The sequence below is a fragment of the Styela clava genome, chromosome 2 (genome assembly GCF_964204865.1).
Source record: "Styela clava chromosome 2, kaStyClav1.hap1.2, whole genome shotgun sequence".
Taxonomy (NCBI): Eukaryota; Metazoa; Chordata; class Ascidiacea; order Stolidobranchia; family Styelidae; genus Styela; species Styela clava.
Genome location: NC_135251.1, coordinates 13,261,604 through 13,287,962, shown reverse-complemented (window position 1 = coordinate 13,287,962; position 26,359 = coordinate 13,261,604). Strand labels below are relative to the sequence as shown.

Genomic DNA, 26,359 nt, shown 5'->3' with positions numbered 1-26,359 from the left:
ACCCTATGGTGGCGAAGAGTCCAGCAGTCCCCCTGCACATAACTATCCCCACATGGGATTCGAACCCACAAAGGGTAATCAGAGGTGGGGACAAGGAACCTGATAAAGGCGGCTAAATCATACGGCGAACCACGGCTTCACCAGTCCACGTACGATATGGAATAATCAAACAAACGTACGTTGCAGATGCATGGACCTGCGCTATCGGATAGACTAGCGTCAACGTGAACAACCTTACTGCGAATAGATCCGAACTTAAAAGCCCTTCCACGACAATTTCGCCAACTGCCGTGACATCAAGAATCCCAAGCTAAACTGAACGAGGTTCCAGAAATATTACCACCTGCTTAACACTTCAACAAATTTTATTGCTTGGCAAAGCTGAACTTAACATTGTACATATAATGCTGATGATATATAAAAAGACAATCAGAATATAATAAATAGAAGGTAACATAAAAAAACTTGGTAATTCAACCCTATGAGGGGACTTTCAACCCAGCACAAAGATATCCATTCCATAAATAATCATTGGTAAAAAAGATTCCTGGAATGGTTTAATCCTTTGTCTTAGCGAGTTTAGGAAAACAGATATTTTAACAGATAAACAATATTTTAACAAAAGGGGAAAATTACATATGAAAAAACACGCTCATATTTGAGTGAAATTAGTAACAAAAAACCTAGGGCAAAGAAAAATATCGAAGTTCGAAATTGCTAGCTAGAGAGAGTGCTACATTACACATTACGACAAATAATACTGAAATTTAAGTAGTATCTCCAAAAAATAGTGAGTCACAAAAATCCGAATGCAGAGAAATATAGTGAAGTTCAAAATTGCTACATAAGGAACATGAGACATAGTTGTACAAACGTTACCCAACTATTATGACAAAACAATGCTGAAATTATTGACCAATAAGAAAAGTTATTTTAAAGAAATAGTCAAATATTTAGCCAGAAGGTGACATAAGAAGATCAAAATCAATTGGAGTAGCAGAGAACACTATTTGAATCAACAAAGAAATGAAAATCATATAAAATTGTACTACAAAGGTACTATAATAATGTATGGAATATAAAAAAGAGACCAAACAAATAATATAACATGAAACTGAATACATGATGCAGTAAGCTACAGATAAAATGAAGAAATTCATACGGAAATCAAACACTACTAGTAAGTAATGAAGTGAACATCCACCTTTACAGTCTGGTTCATGTTCTTTGATGATCCAGCCATGGTCTACTTTAGTAACAGACAATTACTCTGACAAATAAGAATATGTTATTTGGACATTCAAAAATTGGGTTCAACCAAACGTGAAACCATCGATAATGAAGATTTTTTGATAGTACAAATTGATGAATCTACAGGGTGTCCAAAAAGATTCGCCCAATTATAAAGTCTTTATAATCAAATGTTATTTTTTCTTAATTATAAAAAAGATTAATAGTCAGCCTGTATCTAATTGGATGTTATAGATGTTGGATGTTATAGTGGTGGATGTCATAGTCCCCATTTATCATACAACAAAATTTATTCAAATTTGCAATTGGTATTGCTATGAAATCGGGCGAAACTTTTTGGACACCCTGTATTTGTTTTTCTCGTCCGAATTTTGTCATAATCGTAGCAAAATATACATTTGTGTCAAATTTTTGAGGTTGGACATATATTAGGATTTTACTACTAGAGGGAATAATTCAAAAAATTCACAAACAAACAAAATTCAGGGGATATTCAGATACCGCTGTACGGTACAGGCATCACGACTCACTTAATAACTGCTTTTAAAAATATAAACTACAGAAAACAAAAGTAACCAATAAATACAAAGAGATCAAAGAAAGAACATGAAAAAATACAATCAGTTCATCCTCCATGGAAGGCAATAGTCGAATATGCTGGTATTCAATAAAGCAAAATATGATGATGGCATTGAACAAAATAAAACATGATGAAAAAAAAAAGTGCAAACTGAAATTTCTGCACCGTTTCGCTGATATATTAAGTAAACATAGGCAGTGGATAAAATTGAATAAGATCCTGGCCCCTGGGTTCGAATCTACACCAGTCCAATAAAAATAAATCTCTGAGGGGTTGGGATGTGCTTCAATGAGATTAATTATAATTTTCGGTACTTCCATAGTGTGTGTACCAGGTTAGGCTTATTCCGATTTTTTTCTTATTTTAGTTCTATTACACGTTCGGAGACTGTATGTGTTAGCCAAGTGAATATACCCCCCTGCCCATAGCTTTTAGTCACTTTACACAACTTGATGTAAAGTAGGCGAACAAAATTAGTTACCTCCATATTGGTACACACACTTCTGGAGCGCCCAATTTTCTAAGAAAGTTTAGTACAAATTATATTTCAGAACTGTCAAACACATAGTATGTTTAAAATAGCTATGTAAAAGTGAAAATGCAAACTTGAATGAACCTAATATAATGTAACTTAATTTGCGCGAATGAATAATTTACGACATGCACTTTAAAGATCCCGATCTTTGCTAAAAGCAAAGCCATTGGCACAGAAATCGAGAGGAGAAATCAAAATTTTACTCATTAGATCTGGTAAATAACACAAGCATCTTTTGCTTTTACGAATGCTCTATTCAGTTATATAATGGAATGAAGTATGTTACAAGGAACCCATATCTGGAAATGCTTTTAATCGATCAGGAAATTCATCCATGTAAAGGACAGGATCTGCTCTAAAATTAACAGTTTTCAACGGCAATGTTCCATATACTTCCATGAAATGATTCATGCAGGTCGACCTGGAAAATATATTTCAATTAAACAAAGAGAACTTTTTTTTACAAAACTAACCTATGGACAGCGATGAGCGAAATGAATCAAACATTCGAATACATTCCAAATTGTACATATCTGATACAAAGTATGAGAATAATTCAGAATGTTTTTCATTTTCACTTCTATGTCAAAACAACCTTTATCCTGACTTTTCTGCAATAACAAATTCACAAAGACTCTGCAAATTTCTCTTCTATACATGATTCAATTTAAATGTATTCAATATTCCATATTCAAAAATATTATCTCAGATAGTTTTCATAAAATTGAAGTCCTTTATCCATGCAGTCTGTATATTAATTCCAATCCAACTTCAGCTGACAAAAATCTAGACTCTAATATAATAGGACTTTTTGACTCCAATTGACTGTGAAAATTTGCACATATTCAAATATTTGAATAATAGCTTCATCTCTCAGCATGAAATAGATTGAAATAAGAGTTTACCTTTCCACCATGTGAGATTGTTCAAGTGATAAACTTCCTCCAGTTAGACATTCTGAACATTTGAATTTCTTTCTGGGAGTCACTTTGATCGGGGCTTTTCCTGTATAATTGCTGATCAAGAAATTCATAGCAATATCCTCACAATTCATGTGATCATCAACAAAATCTCGAATTCCATCTGGCATCCTAATGATGTATTAAACAAAGATTGAAATCAACATTGTCACAGCCAAAAACACTCAACCATACCAAATGCGTCAGTGGACATAGATAATTTGGATCTCCTGAAGTATTTGCACCAAGATGGCGCACAACCCCAACTCAGGTTGTGTACCAGGTTCCGGTTCCGGTTGCATACTTCAAGAGTACCAATAATTTTATATAATCCGAAGCAAAAATTTTCGAGTACTCAATCAATATTTTATAAAATTCAATTACCGAGCATTTACAGATGTTTATACAATTTTGCGAATAGTATCGTAATTTAAAAAAAAGTTTGTTTAAATATATTGAAATACCAAAAGTTACATTCTCTCCCCAAATGGACAGATTGTATTAGGAAATTTCTAATAGCTTAAAGACGAATTTCACCTTCCTTGTAAAGATTGGCCTTAAACTGTAGTTAAACCACTAAAAGGCTATTAAGTTAACACACAATGAAAAGTTTAAAAATGTTCTCGTATTATAAACAGTTAAAAAATATCAATTTCGCACACAACTCAAATGTCGATCATAATTCTTATTCCGAAACTAGAAATGTTGAATCGAATAATCTGTATTTTTACATAGATATTTCTACAACTTACTTATTCCAGAACAAATGGTTGAAGTATTTATGATAGAATGCAGCACCAGTTAATACAATCGATACATCATTTGTCCATTCCGATTCATACTTGAGATGGCCATTTTCATCCCACAGATGTAGTCTGGGTGGAAAACCTACCAATCTATCAGGAAACTCTCTCCAAACCTGGGTAGTGATTAGTGATAAATTAGAAACTATAAAATTATATAGACTCACTTGATGGAATAATTTCATCGGAAAATAGGAAAATTCACACATTTCCAATATAATTATTTAAAATCAATCAATGATCAAATATATAGATTTCTCACTCAGAAGCTAGTCCTAGAATTTGGATTAAATAGCAAATTAAATTAAAAATGATATCCCATTTTTATTACACCCACTTCCTAGAATCAGATTAGAATAAGAGCAACTTCAATCCATAATTTTATACTGTGAAGTTTGTCACACATTCATTGTCTACTACTCTGACCAAAAAAAATAGCCTTTTTTACAAAAATAAAATTTAAATTCTGTAAAATGTTTTGAAATATGCGAGCTTCTGAGGTAAAATTTTCATACATTTAATCCCAAACCATATTACCTGATATCCATATTCTATCTCATCAGCAGTCAGCATTACAATGTCATCATCAATTGCAAGTATGGCTTCTGTTTCTATGTCAGCAAATGGATAAAATCTACAAATATAGTTGGATAAGGAGATTAAATTACTGTCATATGAGTCATTAGACCTTCACAGCCATTATCTCTAGAAACGACTTCCACTGTATCTATTATGATAAATTCTCTCCTTCGACAACAGGGGTTTATTACAATTTGATTCCGTAGATCGCCAATACTTAGACTGGCTTGTATAAAAACAAGGGAGCAATAACATGAAAAAACATGAAGTCATATGAGTAATGTGATCGAAATTCCAGCGAATTGTTTAAGGAATTGTACAAAGATGTGAAATCTAAATAGAAAAACCTACAAAATTAAGAGTGGGATATTGGTATATCTACCGAACGTTCAGAAAAATTTGTAAAAAATGTAATCTCGAATCTCCATCATCTGTACTGTAAACTTGAAACCAATTGGTCCATTAATTGTGTAGAGAAGTGATTTATTAACAACAACTCCAACAATAACAACATTTTATGAAAACGATCTAACACCCCAATAACACAGTTAGCAACCAAAGTTTAAAAAAAAGTTCTACGACCTCCTACCTGTTACTAAGTTTGTTTGAGGTCGTCCTTATTACTTTAACTGGTCGAGTGATAACAGGCCATTCTTCTTTAGGTGGGGGAGGTTTCTTTTGATTGTTCCAAACCACAATGACCTTCTTTAAACTTGGAACTTTATCAATAGCAGAAACAACTTGATATAAACTGTCTATTCGATCATATGCCAGCACTATTGCTGTAAAACCTGTGAATTAATTTTATGAATATTAGGTGAAATTACTATAACAATCGCCAAAAAATGTAAGAAAGGAACCTATACACAACACATGGAAACTAGGTTCTAATAATTCTTCAAATTTTTTTGTTATGTAGCAAATTAATATCTATAAAGTGTCCATAAAGTCTTATAATTTTTTTTAAATTGCAGAGGGAATTTATATATACAATATACTTTTTGGCCCTCACAGATGTATTAAATGAAGTGGGAATACTTGGAACAATTACTGATTAAAAAACAACAGACCTGCTTTAATAAGATATATTGAGAACTGACTTCATAACAAAATTAAAATTATTAAGGGCCTTCCAGGGTGTAAAAATTGGGTAAGCAATGTGGAGTGGAACCAAAAAGATTCCGATCTTTCTTAAGTAACCTAGCTCCTTATGTAGAAGTCGCTGCTTGCACAGAGCCTTGTTCAAAGTTGAATGTGCATAAAAAGCATTGGATTAATAGCAGCATTAATTGTATTATCTGAATATCACTACTTTTGAAACTCATCCAGCTATTTTAATATCCTTAGATAGTCAATTTTCTAATCAATTTATTATGATCCCCAAGGTATTCACAGAATAACACCCTGATTTAACCCTTTTAATCTTTCACAGACATCTGTGACACTTACCGTCCTCTTTTGGTGAAATCAAAGGTAGAAACAAAGGTGATTTAATGCTTTTTGATCCAACAGGTTCATTCCAATCTTCATATTTTAATGCTTTATGAGTAAATATTCTGTCGTTTATAACCCGAAGTGTCGTCAATGCAATAGCAGACATAGAACTGAAATAGTTGTCCCAGATCCATTTTACCTGAAATTTAAATAAAAATTCTTTCACAAAGGGGTTCTGAGCCTAAATATTATTATAAATAACAGGCCCAAATATGCATTAATTTTTTATTCTTAGTAAGCGCTAATCAAAATTTTTGTAATATTTTTTTGACCATATTTTTTTTTGTTTCTACACACCGAATAAACTGTTGTCAATTCAAACAGTTCTGAAACACAATTCAGCACAAATAGCTGCTTAATTTTAAAAATATACCAATCTAATAGACCAATATAACACATAGACTAGTGGTTAGCAAGTTGATCTAGCTATCTTAGCATCAGACATTCCAAACATTAAGTTGAGCCTAATCCCATCACCCTAAACCCACAAACAGGAAATCGACTAGTAAAACTGTGGCCATTAAGAACTTTTCTTACTCATAATAGTACACAGACGCTCGGTTGTCTGCAAACTATGATAACAACCGACTTCAGGTTGCTAAATGGATATTAGACCAAATAGGAAACTTTTAAATGTTTTACTGACACGAAAGCCAATTTGTAGGAAGTAGGCCTATATTATTCCTTGTACTTCCAGTTTGTAATTTTCTATGCACTTTTAAATAACAACACATATAAACATCACTGAATTTGAAACAAAAATAACTCTAGAGCTAATATACAAAATATCAATTTTAAACTGTTGGATTCAGAAGAAAATCTACTTCCCGCAATTTCCAAACAAGATTACCCATTTCAAACTTGCCTCGTATATAGAAAAAAAATTAATATCCCTACAGAATTAAACTATCTGAAAAATAATCATTGAAACTTCAAAAACCATCATTGAGACAAAACTGATCATAAAATAGTTCATGGATTGTATTATTAGTATAAAAACAAACCCTTTTTTGTTTCAACTTCACTTCAGTTGGTGAAATTTTCCTAAGAATATTGACAACATTGGGTAAATCTTCATAACGAACTGTAACCGAAGCACGAGTCCAGTCTACAACTTCTGAGAATGGTTTGATGTAACCATCGGTTGCGAAAACAGGGATGCATCCTGCCTTCAAAACATCTGAAAGCGTAGATTGACCGAGGCGAGCACTTCTCAGTATGAGACAAAATACACCATCTTGTAGGATCTGAATGTCAATATGAATGTTTTTGTATTCCATTAATTAATAAAGCTGTTGTCACGATTCTAATCTGTAGTTATTGACAATTTCAATTAATAATAAATTCTTGTTTAGGAGTATAGTATAAATATGAATGGGGATCAAACTGAATGGATATTATAGAATATTTTCAAATTTTTAATTACATAATATGCAATGCTCACGGCAAAAATCAGCCCATAGTGTGATATCATCCAATTACATCAACCCTTAAAACACAACCCTCATTTCAAATAAATCAGATGAGGTAGTGTAAATTAACTTCTGCCAAATGCTGTTTCCACAAACCTTATATATAGACTTAACTATCCAATTAGGATGACCCAACTTTAATGAGTCAAACTAAATGGACGAGAACCAGATAGATGGATTGGGCACAATCCTTCTCGATATTTAACAAAAAAAAATGTGAAAACAATAATAAGATCCTTGTTCGAAAATGCATTAAAAATATTGATAGCAAAATTTTTCAACATATAACCGACCTCTGGATATTTTTCATGTTTCATTTGATTACTATTGCATCTTCGTAATTGTAATGAAACATCTTCAGGTACATTTCTGCATTTCTCAAGTAAAAGTACATCATGTTCTTGAGACTCAATCTTTCCCAAGAAGGATCTATGGAATAATATAATTTTTGTCATGTATTTTTATATTCACTTATTGTTATTAGTAAAACTAATCAATTAAAATAATTTACCTAGTCTCAGAGTGTATATTAGTTTGTGATGAAATCAGTAGCCATGAACGAAAAAGATTCAAGGGTTTCTCAGCGAGGTCTATGCTGTTTACGACTGAACTGAACACTGGTATACTGATGTCGTATTCGGGACGATACGTCCAATGAGAAAATCCACCACCAGCGATAATAGCTTTCTCATGTGGTACATCCAATACAGTGTTGAATTCTGGGTAGCTTCCTGGCACCATATTAAAAAGTATGTGATTTGCTCCTTCATTCCAATAAGGTAATGAGGAAAGCACTTGTGCAACATCTTTCACATTCAAATTATTTTGATTGAGTAAATCCACGGGTGGTATAAAGAGACAAGCATTATTAGGATCATCAGTGAAATATTCACTGTCGGCTATCGCAGTATACAGTTCATAAAATTCCTTTGAAATAGAGGGCGTCAGCTCATCACCAGTTTCAGTCACATACTTCGCGAGTGGATACAAATAAACCGATATTTTATTTTGATTTTTTGCTTGACCGTCGCACTTATACACATTGAAGCAACTGTACATACGACAATTCAGATCTCCAGTTTCTGATGGCAAAGCATTGAATTTTGTAACAACTTTTTCTGGTAGATTCGCAGCCATGTCTAGTTTAAGTTTCCTCCGCCTTTCCAATTCTTCACTATGTGGACGCAAAGGGAAACTGATCCATAATAAGATGACTATAAACAGCAAAAGTGTGAAAATGGCAGCAACATAAACTGCTCGGACCCCCCTAACACTCCTAGAATCATTTTTTACCCTATACATGATAGAATTTCTAAAAACATAAGTTTAAGAAAATAAGCAAAAAAACATTAAAATGGTTTTTAGCTTTCAATTTCTCAAAATCTATGTTATGCTTAATTAGTAGGCTATTAATGCTGTAATGTCAGTACAGCAGTATGACCAATTAAAATTCAAAACTATTCTGCAAAACATGCCTAATATTTTAATATTAATTCCTACTGAATTTCAGACTTTTCTGCAGAATTCATTGTTTATGATTAGAAACTAACATTTATCTATTTATGTATTACAAATACTGAAATAGTCTGTATTATGTAAAATTCCCACTTTAAAATATTGAAATTCAAAACTAAATTCTGAAATTGTAGAATAAATCACTTGGATTTCGACATTTTCAGATTTTACAGCCCCTTATGGCCTTATCCCTTGTAGTTTTGTATATTAATTCGACATCCACATCTGTACCTAACGTTTCTCGTAAACAAAATCATTTCAGAACATAACTCTTTATTCCTGCTCCACATACTGACATACAGGCATACGTGGTATATTGTTTTCTTGGTTTGACAAATTGAAATAAACTCTCTATCTCAATCTTCAATGAATCTAAAAAAACTAGAGAGTACTGTTTTAGTAACACTACAATGAAAACAACCCCTTTCAGCTTCCAGGTGGGAGACGTTTAGTTAACAAAGTGCAGAAGTGAGATTTTCTTTATTTTTTTCACGTTTTTTTTTTGTAGAATAATTATATTAAAACTGAACTGTAATGTGTACTGCATATTATGAAAAAAATACTTATAAATTCCTACTATTGATTTAATATTATATATTTCCATATTTTTTCATTTTATAAAAATCCAACAAAAAAACAGAACTGTACTCCCTTACACTTCACAGTGGTGGTACTTCTGTACCGTTCTGTACAATACTTCTTCCTGAGATATGAACGTTTCTCCGACCTTTGACCTCGGAAAATTCTCCCTATGTTTCACTATATAGAGGACTTGCACGGGTCACGTGACCTTGTTACTGGACGGCAATAGAACAAAAACGTCCATTTGGCTCCTGTCAGTTGCAAGTCGGAATATACGTTTCCGTTTTGTTTGGCTGTTGAAAATAGTTATTTCGTATTGTTCCGCTGGCTGTACGTATAGTATAGACAACGAAATGGATCTTCAGCTATATTCCACTGTTTTCAAAAGATCCGGAACGTCGCGCAATGTGGATATCATCTATTGGCAGGACTGCTTGGTGTCAAGTCCAGAAGCCATCTTACTTGTGTTTCACTGTTTGCGGACAGTACTTCGTTGATGGTGAGTCATGATGTGCCGTTATCAATTTTTTTAAATATTCATAAGCTCCCTCATTTCAATGGAAAGCAGATAACAAACTACTGATATTGGGAGGCTTAGGCGTAGGCCTACTTGCAGACTTGACTCGTGTAAGGGCCTACTTGCAGACTTGACTCATGTAAGGTATTAATCAATAATTGCCATAAGGTATTGTTTCCCTAGTTAGCAGGTAATCTATTATTAAGTGTGAAAAAACTAAAGTTTAACGCCAGTGCAAATGCAAAAAATAACCAGAATTCAATTGAATTCTCTATCTGAGAATACGCTCGCCACCACATCTCTGATCCCCCTGGGATTTTCACAGGTTCCAATCCCATGCGGGGATAGTTATGTGCGAGGGGATTGCAGCTCTCCTCCCACTAAGGGTGGTTCACACGACCGCTGGTCGATTACGACATCCCCCACCATCAAGTCCATGCTTCTAAAACAAATAACTGGCTAACTAATCCCGACATAGAATGGTAATCGTACGATGTTGCACCTTGTAATCTGTCCCCAACCACAGATAAATTCTATCCTAAAAACTAACCACATTGGTAGGCATAGTTGCGTTTTAAATTGAAAGAAATCTTCATTAATGGTCAGAAGGTGTTGTCTGATTGTTTTGTTAGTTAGCAGGTAATTTATTACTGATCTGATACACAAACTTGGCACTGTCAAATGATGATTAGTGTTTAATTTATTTTCAGGAAAAAGGGAAGATAACCCATTATCAGCTGCTTACATGTCCCATCGATATTTGAATTTTCGCCATCCCCAGAGAAGAAGAGAATAGTGAAAAAAAGGGAGGATTTTGAAGAAAGGCAAAAGGCAGGACCATTTCAACAAATTCTGATAACTTGTATGCGTTGCAATATTAATTCGCAGTTGTTAGCATAAACATTTAATGTGTCTTTCGACTAGACCTACCACACTTTAAAAAAAAGCCGCCTACACCCCTTTTCACTAGAACCATAATACTGTAAAATATTTGATAGAAATTACCCCCGAGGCATCATCTTTCATTTGAGAGGGCTGTGGAGGCAGATACATTTTTTACTCTAAATTATGGAATGTTACTTCCAGGTTATCTTATCCTTGCTCATAGATATCTTGAGGTTAGTGACTCCAACTGACCCATGCATGCCACACTGAAAATTCTCTTGTGTACCCATAAAATAAGGCTGTTGGAGCCTTCAGACCTTGAAAACAGTCGAATCTGAGCACGATGGATTCATGTGAAACACGTAATATGCATTTAGAGGCAAAAATATCCCATCCTGAGCAGCACCGATCCACAACCTCCTGCCTATGGAATCAAAACATTAGACAAATTGGTGTACTGTGCGCATTCACAAATTTTTGCAAATCAAGTGTGCCTTTTGACTAAAGAAAATTTAGCATTGAAATGGTCAATCTCAATATCAACCTAGTATCTGCAGATAAAACCAATTGTTTTTTAAAAATACATTTTTGATGTGCTTTATTTTTCAGATATAATTTATAATTACTGTAAAGTGTGTGATACATTCCTTTCAGATCACAAAGTCGCAATATTACGCCTCGCTTAAGTTTCATTGGCAACTGTATCTGGTTGTAGTATCGGTGTCCAACGTTAGACTGAAACCTTCACGACCAGACCCACCGAAACAATTTTTTTTTATTGATAGGGTCGTCTTGAAGTTGATTTCGTTAAAGCACAATGGACACTTTATCTCCACCAATCCACAGTAATGACAAATTACTTTGTCATTACGATAAGCATCAATAAATGGATACTGAGGATGTATTATCAAGTCACGCAAGCTGAGGTCTTGTGCCACTGTGGTCTTGTTGCAACTTATACTTTGCCATCCATCTATTCCATGGTCGCACCCATATCTGTAAGATAATGGATACAGATAAGAGTTTTCATAAAATCTAACGATCAAGGAGTGTGAAATTTATGTCCATATCCCACCACAGCCACTGGTCGTAAATGAATTTGATTACGGGTAGCATATCTTTTTTACCAATGACAATAACAAGACATTTTGAATCAGTTGTACAAGCACCATTAGGATAGGATTTATCTGGGTGGAGCCAGTTATTTGTTTTCAGAAGCATGGACTTGGATGGTGGGGAATGGTCGTAACCGATCAGCAGTCATGTGAACCACCCTCGGTGGGAGTGGAGCTGCAATCCTCTAGCACATAACTATCCCCGCATGGGATTGAAACCTGTGAAACTACCAGGGTGATCAGAGATGCGGTGGCGAGCGTATTCCTAGATGGCGAATTCAATTGAATTCTGGGTATTTTTTGCATGACCCCTGGTGTTAAACGTTAGTTATCTATTCAACCTTTCACACTTAGTAAAAGATTACCTGCTAATTAGGGAAACAATACCTTACAGCAATTGATTATTAATTCCTTACTGTCTTACACAAGTCAAGTAGGCCCACGCCTAGGCCTACTAATAACAGTAGTTGATTATTAGATTAATTCCTTACTGTCTTACACAAGTCAAGTCTGCAACTAGACCTAGGTCTACTAATAACAGTAGTTGATTATTAGATTATTGATTATTAATTCTATACTGTCTTACACAAGTCAAGTCTGCAACTGCAAGTAGGCCCACGCCTAGGCCTACTGATAACAGTAGTTTGTCATCTGCTTTCCATTGAAATGAGGGAGCTTGTGAATATTTAAAGAAATTGATAACGGCACACTATCACTCACCATCAACGAAGTGCTGTCCGCAAACAGTGAAACACTTGACACCAAGCAGTTCTGGCAATAGTAATAGATGATATCCACATTGCGCGACGTTCAGGATCTTTTGAAATCAGTGGAATATTACTGAAGATCCATTTCGTTGTCTATACTATACGTACAGCCAACAGAACAACGAAATAACCATTTTCAACAGCCAAACAAAACGCAAACGTATAATCCGACTTGCAACTGACAGGAGCCAAATGGACGTTTTTGTTTTATTGCCGTCCAGTAACAATGTCACGTGACCCGTGCAAGTCCTCTATACAGGACTTGCACGGGTCACGTGACTTTGTTTACTGGACGACAAAAAAACAAAAACGTGCATTTGGCTCCTATCAGCTGCAAGTCGGATTATACGTTTCCGTTTTGTTCGGCTGTTGAAAATGATCATTTCATATTGTTCCGTTAGCTGTACGTATAGTATAGACCAGGGGTGTCAAACTCGTGGGTTTTTAAGGGACGAATTGCATTTTGGGAATTGTGCAAAGGGCCGCAAACAGCTTTGATATATTTTGATAATGTATAATTAATAGCATATTTTTTTTTAAATATGTGTAGTTTGTGGCATATATTGTGATGCAATTAAATAGCCGAATAAAGTTTTGTTATTTTCTGAAATTTCGAATGGCATTTACATATTAATTTCTTGGCATTTCACTAATATTGCAAATTTATTTATTATATACAAAAAAAAAATTTTTACAACTATTCAAAACATTTTTGAACAAAGATTTGATAAAAGAATAATACATAATAAAACTGACTTAATCTAAATATATACCCCTAAAATACTAACGAATAAACTCAATGTTTTTTTTATTACCTATATATGTCCTGACGTTTGGCATCTTTTTTGTGTCACCAGCTTACTAATATCGGGCTGAAATGATTTTACAGTACCAACTCTAATTAACGAGGTCACATGATTATCGGTTATACTGGATCGTTGAGAATGTTTGATTAATTTCAGTAATGCAAAAATATTACCTTCATCATTTCATGTATAGATCAGTTAACAAAAGTAATGACTGATTTTTCGGACCATACATTTCCCGCCACATTGCCTGCCATTGGCACCACGTCGCATATGACTGCTTGAGCTATGATTTATATATATTGAATTTTAGTAACTAGGTAGTTGTATGATTATAATAATATACAAACACATAAAAATATTCTATTCGAAGTTGATCTTCAAATTTGTCATATTGACTGTTGAGCTTATTCTGATATTGTCTACTTATATTGTATTCTTTCATAGTGCTGATAGAAATGTGCCAAATTAAACAATGTTCTTTCGAATTTTAAGAAATACAGAAATATTGCAACCCCCTTTTTTTCGAAAATGCCACTTTTGTCGCGTACTTTGCGTTTCATTTAGTTCATTTGGTGTAAATAATCAATTAGATGAAAAAAAAAACTTACAAAATATTACAAATATTGTTAAGCGTCCGAGGGCCGCATTGGAAGTTCTCAGGGACCGCATGTTTGACACCCCTGGTATAGACAACGAAATGGATCTTCAGTCATATTCCACTGTTTTCAAAAGATCCGGAACGTCGCGCGATGTGGATATCATCTATTGGCAGGACTGCTTGATGTGAGGAAGCTTATGAATATTTAAAGAAATTGATAACGGCACATTATCACTCACCATCAACGAATTGCTGTCCGCAAACAGTGAAACACAAGCGAGATGACATCTGGACTTGACACCAAGCAGTCCTGCCAAACAATAGATGATATCCACATTGCGCGACGTTCCGGATCTTTTGAAAACAATGGAAGATAGCTGAAGATCCATTTCGTTGTCTATATACTATACGTACAGTCAACGGAACAATACGAAATAACCATTTTCAACAGCCAAACAAAACGGAAACGTATAATCCGACTTGCAACTGACAGGGGCCAAATGGACGTTTATGTTTTTTTGCCGTCCAGTAAACAAAGTCACGTGGCCCGTGCAAGTCCTCTATAGACCAGTGGTTCTTTAACTGGGGGGCGGCCAATGTTACGATGTAAACAAGGAAGTCGATGCTCGAGAGAAACATCCATAATGTCGCCCACCGCGAAAGGTGGTAATATTTTTCAAGGTACAGTATTTCTGTTACAGAGGACTTGCACGGGTCACGTGACTTTGTGTACTGGACGGCAAAAAAACGTCCAGCTGGTTCCTGTCAGTTGCAAGTCGGATTATACGGTATACGGTAACTTGCCGACGTTACATCGTTTTGCTAGGATTAGGATAGGATTTACATATTTATCCCGGGGGAGAGGAAAGCCGATAAGACGGCTTATCCATATGGCGAACCACGGCCTCTCGTCCGGTTACCATTCCAAGTCGGGTATGGGATTAGTTTTACTGCATTGTTTGTTTTCGGAAGCATGGACTTGGTGGTGGAGGAAGCCGTAACCGACCAGCGGTTACGTGAACCACCCAACGACGGCGAGGAGTCCAGCAATCCTCTCGCACATAACCATCCCTGCATGGGATTCGAACCTGCGAACCCACGCAGAGTAATTAGAGGTGCGGTGGCGAGCGTATTCCTAACGCTTAGCCCGTTGAGCCACACCGCCGCGCCTAAAACCGTTGCTAACACCCGTTGTGCCTCATTTATTATCAACATGAGTTTACCTGGTGGCAATCCTGCATTATAGCGATGTGATAATCTGAAATGTATAATTATTAGCCCTGTAATATCATTATATTGTATCCGTCGCACTCGCCCTCGGCTGTAGCTGAGAACTGCACGCAGCACAATATCGCGTTGAGAGAATACCGTAACGCCGCACTCAAGCGCAGCGAGAGAGCAATGTAACATAAAAAATAAATAAACGAAGACAAAAGAGCGTGAGCGAACTATATTCCTGTATTCAGGTAACTATGTCTGTATATGTTGCAATTACAATATTATGAAGACCAGTTGGTTCAGATTTTTTTTAAATATATACCGTATGTTAGTTTGTATAGCGGGTCAGTTGTATATACAAAATATCATTTCAGCATTTAGGGGGATTTATGTGAACGGCATCTTAATACTGTAATGTCTTTGGCCAAATTTGAAAAATGAAAATATATTGTGTATTGTTCAGTCCCTTTAATCCAGTAATTTCTGAAAAATCAACACCCCTTTCATTCATGCAGGTTACCGTACTCAACCCCACAATTTCATGGTTGCCAGAGGGTTAAATCATGCAAACATTTACTTATGGACTACCGGTATTACCGGTAACATGTATGGTACTTTTACATTAAAACCAATGCGCACAATCATATGTGGGAGCCGCTAATAAACTGAAATGTGCTGGTCAGAGGGTTGATCCTGCATATACAGATATAATTGTCGCACGAGCCATGACCAAATTCATTGAGTACCTAAGTCTTGCTTGAAATTCCAAATTGATGTAAATATATGCATGATTAAATCTCTGACTACCATAAAATTGTGGGCTTGAATAACCTTGGTCTTCCATTCCACCCACCTCTCTTACTCTACAATTTGCTGATTTCACAAAAAAAAGTATTTACAAAAGGGGTCCATTGAGAAGCGTGTCAAGAATATGTTATCCAAATGTCCTGAATAATTTTGGCAGATGAAAGACTGCCCTTTTAGCTTCGTGGAGTTGTACGGTTAAATGGGATTCTATCCTGACTAATCATATGGTGTTCCAACCATATTTGTAGCTCCTTTTGGGTATTTCTCTCATTTCATGAGATGCAAGTGTTATCATGTTCTGTTAGTTTCAATAAATACATCACAGATATTTTTCTAACATAAGACAGCAATAAGTTTTTAAATTAAGCTTCAACTGATTATGAAATAGAAAGGCATGCCAAACGCTATCAAGTAGTGAAGTCCATATTAATATTTCAACACAAAACACTAGAAATATGAACGTTATTGTCAACCTTGCTCGGGCATATGCACCATGGATTATGCTTCCAGTATCAGCAACTGTTGGCTTTGTTGGATATAAAATGGAATGGTGGTTAAGAAAAGAAGATCAAGCAAAAGATAAAACCAGCATAGCTCAACAAAGAATTGAAAGAAAACTAGAAGAAGCCGTATCCGAAGACTGTACAGTAGTTGAGAGCGTCACGCATAGAGAAGAAAAACAAAAAAATATTTTTGATAAAAATGTTCCAACCCAGGAGCAGCGGAAATTTATATGATATTATTATCAGTTGTTAGCCCGGTGACTGCCTTACAAAATTTAATACAAAACAGATTATTTTTGCGAATTTATATTTGTAGCTGAACTACAGCAAAAGAAAGAATATGTTACAAGACAATAAATGGTTGGTGACCACACTCGTTCAAGTCCACAATAATCAGTTAGTTTTCAGTCGTTCTATAGTAGATTTTAGCATCGCTATCTCATCTAGATATCTGTTTTCCTCTCGATGGGCTGCCATGTCTTTGAGTTCATTCATCGACATCTCAGTGATGTACCCAAGTTGACCATGTATCATCATGTACCTTGAAAAAATGTTTAATTTTTTCACTGAAACAAATTTTCAGACTAGGTGGTTCTGAGCCTTGATTTGATTGGAACTCTGTATAACATGCAGCCATTATCCAGGGTTTCAACAAATGACTTACATAATTATTTTGGATAAATAATTTATTGAACTACATTGAGAATCTTTAAATGAATTTGGGTGTTTTTTCTTCTTCTATTCATGTTATTTTTTCATGTGTGCTGCCAAATAAAAGAAGTATCTAAAATGCCATTGTCTGATCTAGTATTTGTATTAAAAGTTCGTGGACTAACCTTGACATTCATTAAATTGATATTTTTGTATGAAAATGCAATAGGGCCATTGTAAATAATCACTGGGCAAACATCTATTTATTTATTTTTTATATGAAATTCAATTGGATTACACAAGTCACAATGTCTTCAGATTCAAGTATATGATGATATGATATCATAGCTAATTGAAACAGACATTCTCTTATATTACCTGCCATCAAGAGTGCTGTGAATTCCTAAATCCATTCCAATTATATCAATGTGGACAACAAACAAATCTTCATGCATTCCACTTGTTGATGCAAAGGTGAATTTTGTCCTATGAAGAATGGCAATATTATTTCAAAGGATTTTGCAAGAATATGTTTTCTAGGACAGTTATATTCAGCAATCTTTCATTTGGTATATTCTAAAACTTAGATGTTTTAAAAAGCAGTCTGGGTTACCTATTTGACAGTGCCAAAATTGATCATATCAATATTTGAAATTATAAGGTATTACTGATTGTAATATTTCTAAATGAAATATGTTGTTTTTTGTCTGTTGAAAATCAAAATGAAGCATCCAAGCCCCAGTATTGCCACTTAATTAATTATTAATATATAAAATTTGTAACATGTTTCAAGATATCTTAAACTATATTCAGATGTCTTCGTGGACATGATAATCATACCTGTCAAGAAGTATCATTGGCTTGATATTTTGAGTGATTAGTTTGTCGAATCCCAGCCTGAATTCATCTCTATCCTTTTGAGTGAGACGCATCCCCACAATATTTCCAGACTTTGCCACTCCAAATGTAATTCTTCCGCCAACTTGGTGATTAGCCAAAGCACATATTTTCTATGTTTAAAAACACGTGGATTATAAAGTATAGGATCAGTGTGTAGTAGTTTATTTGTATCACTACACTTCTGTTTAAAATAGATAGATCTTACCTCTTCCAGCTCGTTGATGTCAATGCTATTAATACTTCTGCTGTCATCCAGAATGTGAATCCCTTTTCCAATCCGGTTAATAAGTTGACCTTGGCAATAGTCTGCAATCTCATCATGTACTACATTGGAAAATAGTGTAAATTTCTAGAAGTGATACCCTGTACTTACTAGTCATACCTACCTTGTTTTGATGATCCTATTATCTTTGATAAAATATGAATGAAAATCATTTTACATTCATTTGGGATTTTGTCCCTTTCAAGTGTTGATGCAATGTTCTCTATACCATTCTGGGAAAAATAAGTCCATAGTTACTGGTGGTTAAGTAGTGATTCAAGACTTTCCATAAACAATTTTGGTTCCCACAGTCACATGATGACGTAATCTTATCCTCTGTTGTGTAATTTTGATTTTTGGGTTCATTGCTGAATTTTTGAATACAATGACTATAAGGTTTTAGGAACCATTTATTTCACTTGGACATTTTGTAGCAATGGCTTGAAAACAAAGCTTCAAAATGAGAAGATTTTTTATGTCTATATCCTTTTTTTCCTAATAAAATATCATGATACATATGCAGCGATCATTCGATATATTATAACGTGCAAAAAAAAACCTTCACAAGGCATATTTCACTCCTTGCGAAAGTGTGAGCCAAAACTCCATTTGCTTCTACTGGTTTATTGATATTTACTTATCATTTTTACCTGCTCGATAAATTTGATTTTTGTTTCTAGGTTTCCTGTGGCCAGTAATTCCAAGATTTTGCAGCATGATACTAGAGCAGTTTCATGCTCTTTTGACATCAATTTAAACCATTTGTCAGATGTATCCCTGAATATTGTAATTTTCACGGATCATATTAGGTTTAAATTTCGTTTTGAAACTACCATATTTCATTCAATACATGTCATTCATACGCCATCACCGATTCATACTTACTTTAAATACTTTCAATATTCTTTATATTAAACAAAGTACGGTACTCAATTTAGAGAATTTTTGTTTCAACATAATCATGCATAACAAATTTCATAATTCATTTGCTGTTCTCAAGTACATTGTTATCTAGTATCCTACTAACCAAATATTTCAATATATGCCTGACCTGAAAACTTTAAAAAAAATTGGAAATGGTTCGTAACTGTTCAATTTCCCTTTGTAGTCCTTATAATTGGCATAGCACAATTTCAACACAATTTGCAATACTTGATATGAGTTTCTGAAAAAAAAAATAAGTCAGGATATTACTGATCAAATGTGCAGTTTAGCATGCATCCATGCTCTCACCTAAATTTGAAGTCTAGAAGATGTAGTATGGTCTCAATATTGTTTTCTCTCATGATTACATCAGAAAGTACTTTATCATCAGCATCACACATGTAATTCAAGTATCTGATCCCAAGGTCGAGTATGCATCTACTGGGGATTGGCGGACTTACATTGAAAAAGCAGGATACAGCTAATGGAGGATACTTTGCTGAAATTGGAATTGCATAGATCAAGTGTTAGTGTGAGCAAAGGTTCAAGAAAAATTTTTATGATTTGTCTGAAGACCACTGAGTTTGATTTTGTTCCTTTCCCGTGACTTTTGAATAAGAATTCACACTCAGTTTCAAATTTATCTCTGGTATACATTTTTTCTTACATTTATCTTGGTTAAAATATGGGATATTCGAGGTCTCTAGAAATAAGTTATCGATCCGAATCTCACCTAATTTGTCCGGAATTTTAAATAATTCTGTTGGAGCAAGTGCTTGAGTAAATCCATAGTCAATGGCATAAATGTATTGCCTTCCACTGATGTTTACAATTTCCCCTCTTATTAATCCCTTGTGAGGCCAAATGGCCTCTTCACACCTGTAATATGGATACATTAATCTCGGTACAAAGGTAAAACAGCATTATTATGTTTAGCTTAGCCGAATACCATGTCAGCACCAAGTCTCCTGCTTGTGGTGGGGACATCAGCAAGACAAGTTCCCTCTGGGTTATGGCTTTCATCTGGTCGTTGAACGTAGTTGTCTGGTCATTCATTATTTGTATGTGGAGCATGTTGACATTGTCCCAGTGCGTGATTCTAATATTCGCCTGCAATAAATTGTTGGGCTGGTAAATGCCAAACTGTAATTGAAATGAGGTTGCAAGTCGCTAAATTAGATTGTTTTATATTTTGACATAAAAGGAAGATTACACAGCGTACCTGCATATTGTTTTGTAAAATTATCGGACTCTCGTTCCATAGCTTTTCCCGTCGTTCTTGTGTTTCAATCTTCAGCGATGCTGCAATGATAGCATACATGGGGGCTTGGTGGTGAGCAGTAGGGATCCATCCCTTTAGCGTTGACTTTTCCGATGCATCTATTATTACAAGCGAACATTGAAATACCATTCCTGAAATCTTGTGTAAGTTCTCCATGGTTTTGATTGGAAACGAATGTTTGAATCTGCCATTTTCGAAAGTTTGCGAGAATCCCAGTAAATACATCACTTGGAGGGTAATTTTGTCGTGATATTTGTTGTTTTGTTTCTCATTTATAGCGGGAAGAACCGCTAGTAATAATTTTAAGCACGATTCACTCATCTTAATAGATAATTTACTTCTAGTTTCTGTCGCTTCGAAGGCATATTTTTCTAATAGACAACTCAATAATGGACATATTTCTTTCCGTATGACAGCTTTTAAAACAATATTTTCGGCGAAATTGTAATTCACAAGCTTGCATAGTTCACATATGCTAAGCAATGCAACCTCTTCATCGGTAGAATATAACTTCAGTCGATCACAAATCAATTCCACATGCTTTTGGATCAAATCAGTTGAGATGTCCATAGTCACTGAACTGAGCCTACAGATGTACTGGGTGTAACGTTAGCTAAAACTAAAAATTTTAGCAATGACTGTGTTAAAACATTTGGTTCATCGCGTACCGGTAATGTTCAACAGTCCAACTAATAAACTATTATTGTAGAGACCAGCTGGACACACAAACTTACATGGGCTGATAGTCTGCGGTTGGTCATTCCCTATCGTCTGACAAGATGATTTTATCCTATACGGTACCTATCCATATTCATATAAACTATAAAGAAAGACGCGCGGAGTGTACCACGAGATATTCGGACACACATCATCGCTGCTGCAATTCGGCAGTCGGTTCAGTTGTATGTCAATGCCCGATTTATTATCGCTAAAAGCTGCACAAAACAACATGTTCAATTTTTAAAGCAAGATTACTTGTACAGCCATTCAAGCGATGCGATATATTATGTAACGAATCAACAAAACAAAGCCAAGTTTTCGTCGATGGATGACCTAATTTAGCAGACCTAATTTGTGCAGTTGTGTGTTTCTCAGTTTTCGGAAATGGTTCATTGGCCAGGGCTATACCACCCAATCAAACATTTGAAAATCTGATACATCTACAACGCTACGTTTGATGGAATGAATCCTATCCTAAGTCATATGCACCCGGAGAATGGATCATTTTCCCTTCAATTGAGATCACCATTGTACAACTGATTATATGTAGAAGTGTTGAATATATAATTGTTGATTATTATCATAAAATATGCCAATCCAATAAATAACAATTTGACGCGGAACACCTGACTTGAGGGTATTTCACGAAATACTAGTAAACACGTTTATTATATGATTCTGTTATACAACATGCATATTATGTAACAACACAGACATTGCAAAAATACAGAAATTATTCAAGTATGACCTAACGGTATCAAAATTGATATAGAGACATATCTGACTCAATAATTAGTGAGTACTCAACTATTGGCACCTTAGTGGTTTCTTTCAAAAAATAAATTCATTTTTAGTTAATGACAAAGTATAACCAGCTAAATTATATTGCAAGCAACATTTTATTAAAAGTCACCTATAATAGTTTTGTACTATGTTTTCAATACACAGTATATTTCATATATATACTCTAATTATTGTTTCCATATTTGGCCATACAGAAAAAATACGGTGACCGTACATTTGAACCCACGTACATTTGAACCCATGTGTATATCCACGGGTTTAATCTATATGCGGGTGCTAAAACCCGTGGGTTAGGGTTAGTATGGGTTCAACTATCCGAAAAACAAAAAAAATTTCATAGGTGCAATAGCATACAAGTGCAATTGTCATGGGTTCAAATGTACGTGGGTTCAAATGTAATGGAACCAAAAAATACACCGCACAAATAGATAAATGACATTTAAATTCACCCAGCCACTGATAAGCTACTAATGATATCTAACGATATGTACGGGCTACTTATAAACTTTTTTGCCTTTCTTCGGAGTACAGACTGTTCCACATCCATTTGAGCAACATATCTTTTTTTTACGACAGTCATAATTCGATTGGCATTCTTCGATGCAACTTCTTGCTTTTGAACCCTTAACTTTTCGACAGCCTGGGTCAAGAATCGGAACTGAAATGAGACAAATTATACAATAAGATATATGAACAAATAAATATTCTTTATATATATGCAACTACTAAGCACACATGAGTATAAAAACGGGCGCTCCCGAAGTATATGCACCAAGATGGCGCACAACCTGAACCCTAACCTGGTACACATACTATGTGCAGGTTGTGCGCCATCTTGGTGCACATACTTCTGGACGTCTCAAAAATGTATCTCATTGCAAGATTGCTTGCATCTCTTGCGGTGATGCAAGACTCCCAAACTACGACGAGCGGTCAAATCAGGAAATATGCTAATAAAGCTATCCATGTCAAAAAATTATAGGCCGTATCACCCTTGTTTGTTTGTACATTTTAAATCCATGATATTATTTTAAATTAGAACGTGCAATTAGATTGGTAAACTGTTTTTTTTATTTATCCGCATAGAAACGTACATTGTGGTCTGATGAATGATCTGGATAGTTATTATTTGCTTCCCTTGTAAGTATTACAATAGTTTAAGCTCCCAAATTATGTGTCATGGCATGGAGGTAATTTTTAATGTATTTCACCTGTGGCGATAATTCGAGAACATCCTGAATAGCAACAAATAGAGTTTGTTCCAGTATTAGTAGGTGTGTCGGTGCACTCGTTAGTTTCATCGCCTTGACAAGGAGGTCCGATAACTTTGCTTGCAGGGCACAGGGTAACTGGAAATATATTTTCAAAACGATAAATATACATTGTACTTAAACCTACGACTTCAACAGAATTATTATAATTTAAATTATTTAATTAATATTTCTTGCAATGTAGTATTTTTGATTATACTATAAAGTCTGAAACGGTGAGTTGGATTGATACATTACCCACGCTCACAATACCACTCAAGATTTTGGCAATAATATTGTTTCTAATGCCTTACTACTTAATCGCAGTCTCTGTTATTTGATCTCTTGCTTATTTAATTGAATTGGGTGTCAACTGACTCTGATGACCCCCAAAGTTCGTATCGTTGTTCCCCAGTCATGTACCGAAAACATCTGTTTATTTGATATTTTTATATGCATGCATTTATTGTTTTCTTGGTTTGACAAAATTAAATTAACTCTCTCTCTCTCTCTGTTAAAATATGATTTTCACTTGAAAGCACTAACCCGGAATAGGGCCAACACATTCTCGTCCACATGTTTCTACGAGGCAGCAAATCTGTCCGTCCACACAGGCAGTATTGTCCATACACTGATCCCTGTATATAATGCAGATTTTTCCAAAAGAGTCGGCATCGGGACAAGTGAAAACTTTTAAAGAAACATATAGCTGATTAGAAAGTGACGAAGTTTGACCATGAATATATCCGTAATTCAAAGTAATTCGTTCTTGCTTTACATACCGGAAAAATAAATTCTTACAAATCATTACCTTCCAGAATTAAACATATTACTATTCATCAGATATCGGCAGTTACCAGGTTTTCTTGGCTCCTCCCGATTCTTGATTTTAGGTCATTCGAAAATGCGTTACCTATTCTTTCAACTCCAAGTTAAATTTTTCATAATAGGCCAAATGTTTGACTTGAAAAATATATGTCCAAACTTGGTAATAAAAAAATACAAATGATACTCACCCACATCATTAGCCAAGATGAGACCGTTCATGCAAGTTAACAAGACCATCGCAAGTTGTAGAAAATACTTCATAGTTGAATCTAGGGTTATACTGAGTAGTATTAATGAGAAGTAGTATTAAAAAATAGGATTACAAAATTACTAATATTATTCGTTAATAGCGTCAAATTTATGCTGATCGACGCTGAAACTGTCATGATGAATATCGAAAGCTTAGAAAGTCCGATTGAATTAAACCAATAATCAAATCAGAGATATTACCCTAAAGAGACTCCTTGCAACCTTGCCAGAATACCAGATGCTAAAGCTAATTACAAAATCTTTATTCAACTTAACAACATTCACTGCTAAAGGTTACGTTTACGCATATTAAATAAAAGTTTACTTGAAAAATTTGACCTCAAATATTTTAATTGTGGCTATTCTACTAAAGTGAGTGCTATATGTCCAAAAAAATTCAAAATACACAAGTGATTTTCGATATAACAGTTTTTAAGTCAATGTTAGTTAGCCCTGAGGCATGTAACATGCGTTCTCTCAATATGATTTGCAGGACGGTAGCCAATTCTGTGCAAAATTTATCTGAATCTATTTTATCACGTTCATTTTACAGTTGTGAACGCGCATGAACCAAGCTAATTAATTGAGCCCAGAAGTAGCTAATCTCTGGCGTCGGGTTTTCAGACGCATACTGTGTTGTTGAGATAATTTAAAACTAATAAAATATAATTTTATTCTAAAATCCTCGAAACACTACAATCGATAAGTGTGATTATAACAACCCGCGATCAGTGACGTATCCAGGGCCAGCGCTTGTGCCATCGGCGTCGTTTGGATGAGGGCGCAGAGAAAGCGAGCTTTATTAGTAAAATAATTCAATAATATAGTCTCAAGTTGGAATTAATTAAAACTATTAATCCTACCTGAATAATAACGTACACAGGGTGCATTTTCAAACTTTGCCATTGGCGCCAATTTACGTAGATACACCACTGCCCGCGATACACTGAAGTTACAACAATATAAGAAACTTTGATATATAAACACAATGTCAAACCGATTTAAATTTATATATAAGCTTAGATAAAACTACCTAAATTACTGCCTGGAGCCAGTTTACCATAAGTCATCTATTGTGGAAAATTGAATTAGTAAACAATTCCAAAAATTATTTTGTTTTTCAAGCTTAATGGCCACACTATAGTTCACCCACTCGACCAGATAGAAGTGTGAAGTCTGAACTACGAAAATTGGCCACAATCAATCATTTTTCTGTGATATTCGCACGAATTGACTAAATAACCAAAAACCGGTTTACTAAACTTATCGCTCGCTCATCGTACTGACCCGCCCCACGGCAAACCTACAAACAACGCCAGATATTGCAAATAATAGGATTTTCACGGGTATAAAATGTATGGTATTTATCAGCAATTAAGTTGATCATATTAGATTATATCATATTACAAATCATATTAATACCAAGATCTTTGAGTGTTATTGTGAGCGTAATCCTCACTCACTCGTTTTGGGAAGTAATTTATCATTCCAACTCAGAGG

At 34.8% G+C, this 26,359-nt stretch overlaps 3 protein-coding genes and 1 long non-coding RNA gene across 7 annotated transcripts; 1 reads left to right on the top strand and 3 right to left on the bottom strand.

Annotated features, from left to right (window-relative positions):
- Positions 1 to 347: 347 nt before the first annotated feature.
- On the bottom strand, positions 348 to 9,011 carry LOC120335699 (exostosin-2-like). Its single transcript, XM_039403279.2, has 9 exons — positions 8,185 to 9,011; positions 7,967 to 8,102; positions 7,206 to 7,448; positions 6,157 to 6,340; positions 5,297 to 5,498; positions 4,666 to 4,762; positions 4,078 to 4,244; positions 3,272 to 3,457; positions 348 to 2,787 (listed from the first exon to the last, which is right to left on the bottom strand). The coding sequence occupies exons 1-9, from the start codon at positions 8,973 to 8,975 to the stop codon at positions 2,649 to 2,651; spliced, it is 2,145 nt and encodes a 714-aa protein (XP_039259213.2). The 5' UTR covers positions 8,976 to 9,011; the 3' UTR covers positions 348 to 2,648.
- A 991-nt stretch (positions 9,012 to 10,002) lies between these two features.
- LOC144419830 (uncharacterized) lies at positions 10,003 to 11,136 on the top strand. Its single transcript, XR_013474291.1, has 2 exons — positions 10,003 to 10,269; positions 10,998 to 11,136. It is a non-coding gene; the product is annotated as an uncharacterized LOC144419830 (long non-coding RNA).
- A 6,246-nt stretch (positions 11,137 to 17,382) lies between these two features.
- On the bottom strand, positions 17,383 to 21,620 carry LOC120336302 (uncharacterized). The gene is made up of 10 exons (XM_078119239.1): positions 20,676 to 21,620; positions 20,460 to 20,605; positions 20,036 to 20,225; positions 19,854 to 19,967; positions 19,453 to 19,579; positions 18,927 to 19,035; positions 18,746 to 18,864; positions 18,481 to 18,650; positions 18,019 to 18,126; positions 17,383 to 17,530 (listed from the first exon to the last, which is right to left on the bottom strand). Exons 1-10 carry the CDS (start codon positions 20,798 to 20,800, stop codon positions 17,383 to 17,385), a joined length of 1,356 nt encoding a protein of 451 aa, XP_077975365.1. The 5' UTR covers positions 20,801 to 21,620.
- A 653-nt stretch (positions 21,621 to 22,273) lies between these two features.
- LOC120336139 (uncharacterized) lies at positions 22,274 to 25,850 on the bottom strand. Of its 4 annotated transcripts, none has more exons than XR_013474305.1 (6): positions 25,723 to 25,846; positions 24,799 to 24,879; positions 24,329 to 24,472; positions 23,744 to 23,881; positions 22,948 to 23,190; positions 22,305 to 22,735 (listed from the first exon to the last, which is right to left on the bottom strand). XR_013474305.1 is itself a non-coding variant. In XM_039403747.2 (5 exons), the coding sequence occupies exons 1-5, from the start codon at positions 25,763 to 25,765 to the stop codon at positions 23,027 to 23,029; spliced, it is 570 nt and encodes a 189-aa protein (XP_039259681.2). In that variant the 5' UTR covers positions 25,766 to 25,846; the 3' UTR covers positions 22,915 to 23,026. The 4 variants fall into 4 exon arrangements, 1 of the variants encoding a protein (XP_039259681.2); XR_013474306.1 differs by having other exon boundaries at positions 22,306 to 22,735; positions 24,799 to 24,890; positions 25,723 to 25,796; XR_013474307.1 differs by lacking the exon at positions 24,329 to 24,472 and having other exon boundaries at positions 22,274 to 22,735; positions 25,723 to 25,850.
- Between the last annotated feature and the right edge of the window lie 509 nt (positions 25,851 to 26,359).

What these genes read in the sequence shown, in the direction of transcription:
- LOC120335699 (XM_039403279.2), bottom strand. Translation starts at nt 8,975, where the DNA reads ATGTATAGGGTAAAAAATGATTCTAGGAGTGTTAGGGGGGTCCGAGCA. An exon ending in AACCATTTGTTCTGGAATAA is followed by an intron (nt 3,458 to 4,077) that starts GTAAGTTGTAGA and finishes ATACATCATTAG; the next exon opens with GATGCCAGATGGAATTCGAG. An exon ending in CAATCTCACATGGTGGAAAG is followed by an intron (nt 2,788 to 3,271) that starts GTAAACTCTTAT and finishes TATATTTTCCAG; the next exon opens with GTCGACCTGCATGAATCATT.
- LOC120336139 (XM_039403747.2), bottom strand. Translation starts at nt 25,765, where the DNA reads ATGGCAAAGTTTGAAAATGCACCCTGTGTACGTTATTATTCAG. An exon ending in CATCTTGGCTAATGATGTGG is followed by an intron (nt 24,473 to 24,798) that starts GTGAGTATCATT and finishes TTTCTTTAAAAG; the next exon opens with TTTTCACTTGTCCCGATGCC. An exon ending in TTCTCGAATTATCGCCACAG is followed by an intron (nt 23,191 to 23,743) that starts GTGAAATACATT and finishes GTCTCATTTCAG; the next exon opens with TTCCGATTCTTGACCCAGGC.
- LOC120336302 (XM_078119239.1), bottom strand. Translation starts at nt 20,800, where the DNA reads ATGCTCCACATACAAATAATGAATGACCAGACAACTACGTTCAACGAC. An exon ending in TAAAATTCCGGACAAATTAG is followed by an intron (nt 20,226 to 20,459) that starts GTGAGATTCGGA and finishes TTCCAATTTCAG; the next exon opens with CAAAGTATCCTCCATTAGCT. An exon ending in ATTTTTTTTAAAGTTTTCAG is followed by an intron (nt 19,580 to 19,853) that starts GTCAGGCATATA and finishes TACAATATTCAG; the next exon opens with GGATACATCTGACAAATGGT.